The sequence below is a fragment of the Caenorhabditis elegans genome, chromosome I, assembly GCF_000002985.6.
Source record: "Caenorhabditis elegans chromosome I".
Classification (NCBI taxonomy): domain Eukaryota; kingdom Metazoa; phylum Nematoda; class Chromadorea; order Rhabditida; family Rhabditidae; genus Caenorhabditis; species Caenorhabditis elegans.
In genome coordinates this window covers 11,795,437-11,806,614 of record NC_003279.8, presented here as the reverse complement: position 1 = coordinate 11,806,614, position 11,178 = coordinate 11,795,437, and the positions used below count along the sequence as shown (strand labels likewise).

General features: G+C 35.3%; 1 protein-coding gene and 2 non-coding genes across 4 annotated transcripts in view; 2 read left to right on the top strand and 1 right to left on the bottom strand.

Annotated features, from left to right (window-relative positions):
- Positions 1–1,623: 1,623 nt before the first annotated feature.
- Positions 1,624–11,178, top strand: part of vab-10 — a gene marked incomplete at both ends in the record, with an annotated part of 57,568 nt that continues 48,013 nt past the window's right edge. Inside the window, 6 exons of one of the 2 annotated variants that reach the window (NM_001377640.3) lie at positions 1,624–1,800; positions 2,652–2,782; positions 3,991–4,266; positions 4,835–4,963; positions 5,202–5,276; positions 5,867–5,991. In NM_001377640.3, coding sequence (NP_001364629.1) covers positions 1,624–1,800; positions 2,652–2,782; positions 3,991–4,266; positions 4,835–4,963; positions 5,202–5,276; positions 5,867–5,991 — 913 coding nt within the window. Of the gene's footprint in view, positions 1,801–2,651; positions 2,783–3,990; positions 4,267–4,834; positions 4,964–5,201; positions 5,277–5,866; positions 5,992–8,667; positions 8,910–9,203; positions 9,358–9,403; positions 9,567–11,178 lie in introns of those variants that run through there. The other variant, NM_001377641.2, reaches the window with a different exon arrangement.
- T02G6.12 lies at positions 3,211–3,357 on the bottom strand. The gene has a single exon (NR_050612.1). It is a non-coding gene; the product is annotated as an Unclassified non-coding RNA T02G6.12 (non-coding RNA).
- T02G6.t1 lies at positions 3,218–3,299 on the top strand. Its single transcript has one exon. It is a non-coding gene; the product is annotated as a tRNA-Ser (tRNA).

The following is an 11,178-nucleotide window of genomic DNA, read 5'->3' as shown; positions in this document are numbered from 1 at the left end:
CAAATTGCCGGAAATTGCCAGAATTGAAAATTTCATGAAAATTGGCAAACCGGCAGCTAGCCGAAAATTGTCGGCAAATCGTGGTTTTGCACTTTTTTTTTTTGAAAATTTCAGAATTTCAATTTTCAAATGGCAAAATTGAACGCATCATATGACTGTTCCTACATCTATTTTGAAAAGTCTGCAAATTCTAAGAATATATCTAAAGAAAACGGAAAAAATTCGTGTTTCCGTCTTTTGAAAAATCCCTCTAAACATTTCCGGCAAATCTGATATCCGGCAAACGGCAAATCGGCAATTACGGCAATTGCCGCCCACCTCTGTATCAAACTTCTACAGTAACCAATAACCACAATAACCAATACTTACAGTAACCTCTCTCTAAATTAATGCATCTATATAGTAGGCCATGACTACAGTAACCCATTTTTGTTATAACATTTTAATACATGTCTACAGTAACCCACAGTAACCCAGAACTACATTAACCCATATATTATTATTATTATTATTGAAGTTTTACAAAGTTGACCACCTTTAAATACGTTGTTTTTCCAAATTTTTCCATCTTCTCTATAGTAAACTTATAAATTTAGTGATCAGGCTCTGTTCTAATTTCCTCTCTGAAAAACTCTCGGAACATCTGCTAAACTTCCAATAAAACTTTTCCTCCCCAACTTATTCAAAAGTATAGCACGCTTGAATTCTTCCGTAAGTAAGTACGGAGAAGATAGATTTAAAATAGCATAGGACGCAGAGAAATAGACTGTGAAAGATGAGTTTTATTTGGAACATTATTTGGAGAGAGAGAATTATTTAGGAATTGGAATTTTGACCAATTTTTTGTCAATTTCCAGAAATTTTAAAATTTTTTGGAAAAAAAATATTGAAATTCATTTTTTTCCGGTTTTTGAACCAATGTTTTGCGGCAAAAAAAAACACTATTTTTCTATTTTTTTTTCCTTTGGTTTGTTGCTGTTCTGAGCAACCACCCGATGTGGATTTTGAGCTTTTCCCTCAGTTTTTGGCAGTATAATTTTTTTAAAAGCAAAATTTTATAGCAGCCGACACTTCGCGGGCCTGATTTTCTAGTGGCTTGTCCTGTGAGGTGTCGGCTGCCGGGCATATGCTCATTTTTCGCGATTGTACTTTTTTGGAGTTATTCCAGAAACTTTTTGCTCAATTTTTTCTTACTATTCCCGCCCGGAAACAAGTATTTCTTTAAATGTTACTCCAAATTTTATTGCAGCCGACACCTCGCGGGTCCAACTTTCTGTGGCTTGTCCTGTGAGGTGTCGGCTGCTTTTTTGGATGAAAAACCCGCCCGGAAACAAGTATTTCTCCAAATGTTACTCCACTATTTGACCTACATTTTTACACATTCATTCAATTTTTCCGTATAAGCCGATCTTCTCCGGCTTCACCCTATGGGGGATTGTTAAACAAACTTTCTCATCATCATTTCACACAGCTCTTTCCCATATTGAGAGCATCTTTCCTGAGCAAATATTGTTGCTCTCACACCTTGTCGAAAGTTGTTAGACGAGAACTTAGATTTTCAAAAAAAAACTTTTTTTTTTCAACTTATTCATAGCAAAATTGAAATTCTTGCAATTTTCCAGTATGAAACCCACTCGACCACCACCATCTGGCAACAATTCCTATCAGTTTGCCACGTGTGACGTCCAATTTTGGCGGAACGGGGAACGTGGCGGTGGGAGTCAGGGTCGGGCAACGGCGGCTCACGCCACGTGGCAGGGTACTAGTAAGGAGACCCTGATTGATGGACCAGCAACGCAGGTATAACATTTATTTTATGAAAATCGTTTTTATCATAAAATTTCCGTTAAAATAACTCAAATTTTGGCGTATTTTGGATTACTTTGAACGGGTTTGAGTCTCGCCGCGAAAAATACAGTAACCTTCAAGTGTGAAGGCGCATAACGCCCAAATTATAAAACTAATATGAAAATCGTTTTCATCATAAAATTTCCGTTGAAATAGCCTAAATTTTGGCGTATTTGGTCAACTTTGAACGGTTTTGGGTCTCGACACGAAAACTAAACTACAGTAATTTTCGAGTTAAAGGCTCATACTACCCAAATTTCGAATCTGATATTGTAACCATCAATATCGTGACATTTCCTTTGTCATGAAATTTTTTGAATCTCGCCACGAAAAATACAGTAATCCTCAACCCTAAAGACGCACATTATTAAAATTTTCAAACTAATATTTAAACCGTCTTCACCATAAAATTTTGGTTAAAATTACCTCAACTTTGGTGTATTTTGGTCAACTTTGAACGGTTTTGGGTCTCGCCACGAAAACTACAGTAATCTTCAATTCTATAGGCGCATACTGCCTAAATTAAATGTCTGTATCGCCACGGAATTTTTTTTTGAAATTATTTCGTGGCGAGACCCAAAAACTCTAAAAAAATTTTGAAAGTCGATTAATATGGCTTCCAAATGATAGTTAATTGCAAATTTCAATTTTTTTTTTGAGATCCTGCGCCTTTTAACTGAAGTGTACTGTAGCAAGCAAATTTTTCGTGGAGGGACCCAGAAATTTCGTTCGTTATTTCAAACAAATACTAAAACCCCTCCAAAAAAACTAATAAAATCCATGTTTAAAGTATCAAATTTCAGTCCCCAACCGAAGTCGTGTCATCTGGAGCCGGAGCATATTCAGTTGCTCGAGCACGCGGAAATGAGCATATGAGTGACGTCACGCATGAGATTGAACGCACCTTTTACACGGTTGTCACGAAGCCGCAAAGGTGAGAAATTACGCCTTGAAACCTCCGCTAACCGAGTAAAAAAACCTATGAAAAAGTCATAAATTGGCCCATAAAACTTATCCTAATGGCTGGAGAGACAGATAGAAAACGGACGGCAGAGCAAGTGGTCATTTTTTGTAAAGTTCGCTGCGGCAGATGCGTCCAATCTATCTAACTAAGCGCATTTGCTATGATTTTCTGTTAAAATCCACTTTTTCTCTGTTATTTTTCCCTTCTTTCAATTATTTCAACATTTTCCACACATTGCGCCCAAAAAATCCATTGAAATCCAAGTTTTAAGTGGGTTTTTGAACAACGGAATATTGGAGCATCGTACCCGGGAATTCAAATTTTTTAGTAAATCTCCTTTTTTGTATGTCTTCTCCTACATCCCCTGTCATTTCACAAATACCCTGCCGCGGGTGGTTTCGGCATGCAGTCATGTCCGAGTGGTTAAGGAGTTTGACTCGAAATCAAATGGGCTCTGCCCGCGTAGGTTCGAATCCTGCTGACTGCGAATCTCTTTTGTCCCATGTGTGTGTGTGATAAGCATGAGAGTGACAGGAGCAAATATAATCGGATGTGCACCCCTTTTTGTTGTTTGTACTTCGCCGATGCTCTTCCTCTCCTTTCATCTGTTCTCAAGTGCCTTAAACTTGCAAGTTTCTAGACACCACCATCCCCCGCCTACCAAAATCTCGGTGCGGCATCGAAAAAATTGATATCTCTTATCAAAAAAAAAAGAGAATCTCTAGAGACATGTTCTAGAGATTTCCACTTATCAATGTCTAATTACTCGATTAATTAGCATTTTTATTTTATCCACGAAAAATGGGCGCAAAGTGTTGTGCTCCGTCGAGCTGTAAAGTCAGAAAAAGGTTTGATTTTTAAATTGGAAAATTTTAAGTTTTATGCGTTTGAATGTTCGAATTTTAAAAAATTATATTCAAAACTAGCTTCAGCTCACCAAGACCTTTCATTTAACACCCATTATGCCTAGGTTCTGGCGATTTTGGGTCCCACCACGAAAACTACAGTAACCCAGTGACTTTTCGCGGCGGGACCCACCTTTTTTGAACTGAAAAGGTCTCACAGCGCTGATTTCTTTAAAAAATTAATAGATTTACCTCCCAAAAGTTCATGTCAAAAATATAGGATATCAAAAAAAAAAATTTTTTTAACGAAATTTTTAAATTTAAAATTTCCAGACTACTCGACGAATACGAGTCACAAGAAGTGTATGTGCCATCGAGAAGTGTATCACGGGACCCAGAACGCCGTAGAGATAGTACAGTACGGGTCTCGGTACGATCCGAAGGCGCCGCCAACGGGCAGATCAAGACGGCGAACTCGGCGAATGGAGTGTCGTTGACACTGCCACGTGTCAAAAACCATACGATACGGTCGACGGATACGGTACCTATTGTAAGGGTACCTGCTGGCAGGCCAAGACCACCTTCGAAGATAGAGACTAGTCATGTTGTGTGAGTTTTTTTTGTTGCAAATTTGAAATTGGGATAATGAAAAATTTAAAAAAAAATTGACATTTGAAAAACCCGCGCCAGGGCCCCCAAAATAAATTTTTTTAAAAATAATTTCTATTCAATCGATGCAAAATTATATGCTGAACATTTTGTCAGTTAAAAATATTTTGATATCTCTTACGGTTTTAGAGATAATTGAATTCTTGCAACGAGTAAGAAAATGGGGAGGGAGGCCGTACAGCCTGCCACTTCAAACTCTTGTATCTCACCAGCCAAGTGAGATATCAGAAAACTTTCAACTACCGAAATATGCAAAAATTGTTTCTCTACATTTTGCCTGTTAGCAATTTTTTAGTACCTCTTACCTTCTCTGAGATAATTTGGTGTTTAATGAGAGACCTGTGTCCCCCTCCACCAACTTCAAACCCTTCTATCTCACTAGCCAAGTGAAATATCAAAAAACTTCCAACTAGCAAAATATTAAAAAATTTATTCTCTATATTTTGACAGTTAGCAACTTTTTGATATCTGTCACCGTTTCAAAGTTCAAACCTATTTGATTTTTCAGCACTGGATCCCTATCCCGACACCTCAATGACGTCTCCGGCAAGAGTGTGGTCAGAGATTCAAAATCCGGACAAATGATGACAGTCCGGGCAGGAAGTCAGCCACCTGGAAAAGTTACTTATCAGTATAAGTGAGTTTTAAAAAAAACTAAAAAACTTCAAAAAAAATTATTTTTCTGGGTTACTGTAGCCTCGATAATACGCAAACACTGAAATCCCGGGATTTTTGAGCTTTTTCTAATTTCCTAAAAATATCCGAATAAATGTAAAAAGCTATGGAGAGCTCGAATTTCATATTGAAATTGTATCAAAAATGCTAGAAAATCATGAAAATTCACGTTTTTTGGATGACATAATTGGAATTTTCAGAGTAAACGCATCAGAACGACGTGTAGAATATCGATATCACTCGGAAACGTTGCTTTATGATTTTGAGGAAACTACGTGAGTTTTTCAATAGATTGGCTTCACTTGAAAGTTTTAAAATATATGCAAAGAAAGTACAAAAAAGAGGTGAAATAATTTTTTGAAAAATAATTATTGAAATTGAGCAAATTTTGGAAATTGTTTAGTTTCAGAAGTTTGAAAAATAAAACCCGAATATTTTTTTTGGAGCACTATTTAAAACAAAAAGTTTAAAATTTTCAAAAAAGTCAAAAAACTAAAAAAGAAATTTAAACATTTAAAAATCCAAAAATTTGGAAGGAGTTCAAAATACACTTACAAATTTTTTCCCATTAATTCACAAACTTTTTATAATTCAAAAAAGTCAAAAAAAAGTTTTAACTAAAATTTAAATAGTAAAAATTATTAATTATATTTTAGTTCCATTAAATCTTTTTTTTAATTTTCAAAAAATAAACACAGAAAAATCAGAAATAAATTAAAAATAGTGAAAAAACGTATGAAAAATTCAAAAAAAAAAAAAAAAAAATTTAAAATCCGAAAAAAAAACCGAAAACAACCACCAACTTCCAAAAAAAATTTGATTTTGATTTAAAAAAAAACTCCCAAAAAAATCCCAAATTTTTCAGAAAACGAGAGCAACTCGAAACATGGAAGAGCAAAAAACGTGCTCCATCGACGAGTGGAGCTGTAATTACAATGGTTAGAAAAACGAAATCTCTTCAGGAACAAGCAGATGTTAATGAAGTTTTAGGTACGCTTATTTTGAGATTTCAGTTGGTTGGGGAAAATTCCGGGAATTTTGGGATTTTTTTTGGGAAAAATGGTAGCTTTTGGGTGAAAAAGAAGGGATTTCCGTGGGGTTTTGGGTACAAAAAGGGGATTTTTTCGAGTAGGCACAGAAATGCCTACAGCCTGCCTTTAACTTACCTAGCTGACGAATAGTTGGTAGATAGGCAGGTAGGTAGGTAGGTAGGTAGGTAAGGCTGAAAACCTACCTACTAAATGTGAAATTGCCGAAATTGGAGGGTTTTCAAATTTGAAAAAAATTTTTAAAAAAAACTCAAAAATCCAAAAACTGACCAAAATCTCCTTAATCTCTCTGAACTCTGTACATCCAACTGATTACTGTGCAACACAACTACATGCTCTTGTGCAAATATCATCGCGAGAGAGCATCGAAACAAGAGATACGCAGAGAAATCGCGCGGGATATGTACAAAGATGTAGTACCTACCTAATCGTTATCTTTGAGCATTTATGTACTACCAGTTTTTTTGTTGCTCAGTTTTTGCAGTTTTTTGAAGTGATGTCATTTTTGTGGCAGAATTTTCCGATTTTCCAGCATTAAATTTAAATTTTGACTAACTTTTTCGTTTTTTTCTGTGCATTTTCCCAATTGAGTCGTGTTTTGTTATGTTTGTGTAAGTACTAATCTGTAAATTACACAGATGGGCTTGTTAGTTCCTTCCTCTGTGGTCACTTTTCCTTGTTTTCTAACAGTTTTACCGTTGTTGCCCTTAAATTCAAAATTTTTGCTGAAAATTTTATTTTTTTAAAGTTCCAATTACAGTAATTGTGTTTTTGAAAAAATTTATTTAAAAAAAAGAAAGCTCCCAATGAAATCCAATAAATTTCCAAGGTGGCCTAACTTTCCCCGTTGATGGCCTAATAATCCAAATTTCAACTTTTTTGAAATCTTTTCCTGTTTTCATTTTCAAAATAGTGTTTTGGAACAAAAACTGAGTATAAAAATCCATTTAAAAACATCAAAAGACTTGAAATTTCCAAGGTGGCCTAACTTTCCCAGTTGATGGCCTAAAAATTTGAATTTTTACTTTTTTGAAATCTTAACCCAATAAATTTTTAAAATAGTGTCTTGGAGCAAAACGTGGAAATAAAAATATGTTCAAAAACATTAAAATACTGTAAATTTCCAAGGTGGCCTAACTTCCTCAGTTGATGGCCTAGAAATCTAAATTTTGATTTTTTTTGAAACTTTATTAAAAATTCAATTTAAAAACATTAAAAGACTATAAATTGTTAAGGTGTCCTAACCTTCCCAGTTGATGGCCTAGAAATCCAAATTTTGAAATTTTGAAAATTGTATCCCAATAGAATTTAAAAATAGTGTTCTGGAATAAAACCTGGAAATAAAAATGGGTTCAAAAACATTAAAAGACATTAAAATTCTCAGTTGGTCTAACTTTCTTTACTCCTGGCCTAGAAATCCAAATCTTTGTTTTTTTTATCATCAAATTAAAATTAGGCCCGTTCAGTCATAACTAGGTTCCATGCTAATTGGGTCCCACCACGATAATTGGCTGGGCTACTCAAGTTTTAGTTGCAGGACCCCAAAGGGACTGGAATGAATCAATCTAGGCTGCAAAATCGCATAATCAAAACTGTTTTCATTCAAAAAAATTTCAGAAATCATTAGAAATCAAATTTTTTATTTAAAATACAATTTTTTGAAAATTTCAAATTTATATAGTCAGCAAATGCGCTCCAATGCTGAACCAAAAAAAAAGCAATAGGCAATATTTCTCCAAATAAGCATACACATGTGTGAATGTATACAATGATAACTCTAATTGATAAGAACTATCAATGTCGTCACCAGCACCTCAATACATACCAAAAAATGCGGCATTTGAGCACTTTGTGTACATACACATTTTTAACGCGTTTTGGAGGAAAATTTCTGATTTTTTTTTTGGTTGGGTGTGGCATTTTTTGTTTCATTTTTTTGAATTTTTTTTAAATTTGAAAAGAAAATAATCATTTTTACGAAAAAAATATTATTGAAAATTTAAATTTAAACAATTATAATATATTTCAAGTGATTATAAGTTTGAGCCATGCTCTTTAAAAATGTTATGTTTTAATTTTGTAAAGTTTTCGCAGTTTTTTTTGACATTTTTCTAAATTGATTTTAATAAATAATTTTTATAGAATTTTATCCAAATTTTAATTTTTTTAATAGAGAAATAATTTAAATTGCTCTGGGTTTACAAAAAACTAATTTTCAAAAAATTTTATTTTTCCCAACTTTATAAAAAAAATTTCAATTCCCCCCCCCCCCCCCCCCCCCGAAATAGGATTAAACTACCCCTCCCTCCAGGGCGTCATCATTTTTAAACTTTTAACAAAAAATTGATAAACTCCTCTGAGCATTCCAATATGAAAAAACGAGACCTCCCAGTTGAAATTTCCAAAAAAAAAAAAGGTTTCGTGGCGGGACCCAGGTGGTCCTTTTCTATCCAAAGTTGTCATTTCTCTTTTTTCTATTTTTTTGTTGTTTTTGTTTTTAATTTCTCCTAGTTTAGAAAAAATCAGTTTTTTTTAGTTTTCTCTGACAATTCTCCTTTTTCCCCGACTACTAATCTCACCTATGTATTCTTACTAACTTAAATAATCTAATTTCTGGTTCAAAACTAACCGAATGTCAACACCACGGCGTCCACATAACCAGGACAACGTTTTCTACGATTCCGAGGATGATGACGACGCGGAATTCCGATCCTCCACATGGAATTTTATCGAAAATTCGAATCGAAGTTTCTCGGCGACCACGACACCTCGATCCGTCGGATATTTCAATGGGAACGGTGGAAGAGGATCTGCGAATGGTGTAGAAACACGCACAGCGTTTAGGGAATTCCCGACGGTGTGAGTGCGCTCCATTGAGCATGTTTGTGTGGTGAATAACCTTATAGATAAATAGATAAACTTTGCTTTAAACCGGTATAACTCAAAAACTAAAAAAGCTATCAAAAAATTTTCAACTACCAAATTATTTACCAAAAAATTTCCCACATTTTATCAATTACCAACTTTTTTCTACAACTCTTAGTTTTAGAGATACAAAGGTTTTCCCAAAACTAACCTTCAAAGCTTATTCTCTGTTTTTTGTTCTCAAAATATATATTTTTATTTTGAAATCCTAAAAAAAAAGTTATCCAGCCCAATCAGTGCGACCCGTACTGCATCCACCTATCAGTTTCACTACGTGACACGTCGTGTGAGCAGCACCGGAGCCCGTCATACTACTGTAGAGCTCGAGCATTCGTCTCGAGACCTTGGAGCCGCGCAGCAAGAACCTCAGAAAGTTGTACAGGTGAGAAGGGTCTCGCCACGAAACCTAGAAATCTGGCAATTTTCAGCGTGAAATCCCCGTCCAAATGGTAGGGAATGGGGGAAGCTCCGCCCATTCCTACTCGCGATTTTCTCTGGCAAATGACGTCATCCAGAGATACAGTAGCCAAACATCGTCTGGAATTTCACCTCACCAAAGACTTTCGTCATATTCGTTGCATAGCATAGTTGGTAAGAGTTTGGAGTAAAAATAATAGAGATTTTGGTCAGAAAATTTGGTGGAAGTTGGGAAAAAATTGGGAAAAAATTGGGAGGCAGGGGTTGTGTGGATTTACGGAGATTGGTGGGAAAATACCGGGAGCAATGTGAATTTACGGGGATCTGTGTAGATTTACGGGAGAAATGTAGGCTTACAGAAGCCCTGTGTGAACTTAAAAAAATCTATGTAAATTTACAAAAGCCATTTGGATTTATGGAAAGCTGTGTGGACTCACGGAGAGCTGTGTAGATTTACGCCGATCTATGTGGGTTTGAGGGAATTGTGTAAACTTACGGAAACCTGTGTAGATTTACGAAGAGCTGAGTGGATTTACGGTGATCTGTGTAGATCTACGGAGACATTTCAGAATTTACTACGATCTATGTAAGTCTACCGGAGCTGTGTAGATTTACGGAGAGCTGCGTAGATTTACGGAGCTTTGTGTGAATTTACGGGAACCTTTATTTATTTGCATAAGACTATGTAAATCGACAACTCCAACTGCCGATTTACGGAGAGTTACCTTGACGTTTTTTTTTTTACTTTTCCCCCCTGTTACTAGGTGCTCCCCAAGTTAAACAGTGTCGAAAAAAGCGTGGAAAAACGTATGTTTCAACTACCTCCCAGGCTGCTAGCTAGCTGCCGTCGGCTTCTCAAAACTTCTGCGGCAGAAAAATAATCTGTTCAACACACATACAGTGCACCCTAAACAGCTCGAGAGAGCACGGCAGTTTGAGAGATTTAGGCACAAATTTTAGGTGAAAATTCCGCGAAAAAAAAACGGCGGGAATGTTGCCAGAGATGATGCATCAGTTTTCAACATTTTTCCCACATGCTGCTGGTTAGACCACATTTTTACGTGTACCTTTTTGTTTTAGTTTGTACTCTACAATAGTTTGTGACGAGAAAATTCTAGCTGAATTTTTATTTAAAATTTTTATTTTTAAGGAGAGAAATCGACTTTTTTTGCTCTTTATTTTTATAAGAGAATTTATCAAAAAAATCAATATGTTTGCCAATTTTTAATAAATACAATTGCCGATTTTCTAACAAATTTTTCAAAAAAGTGGATAAAAAGGCCAAAATTGGTAAATGTAAAAGAATGTTTAAACTATTGAAAAATCGATAAAATGCTTCTAACTTGGCAATTATAGCGGTTTTTTGACGGTTTTTGACAAATGTTAACAATTTTTCTATAATTTTATAATTATTTGATAAAATTATTGATTTTTCGATAAAATTATTGAGTTTCACTAACACGCGGTGCCAGTCTCTCCCATTACGGTTTGATCTACAAAAAATGCGGGAATTTTTGTCCAAAAAAATGTGACGTCAGCACGTTCTTAATCGTGCGAAATCAGTTGAGAACTATGCGTCTCTTCTCCCGCATTTTTTGTAGATCAACGTAGATCAAGCCGAAATGACACTCTGACCCCAGGTGAAAAAATATTTTGATTTTCCGACAAAATTAGGCGCTTTTCTGAAAATTTCAGCAACTGTCTTTCTCATTAACAATTCCGAAAATTCAAATTTCCCGCCGAATAGATTTACCTCCGACGTCCTCCCGTAAACGGATTATCGCAT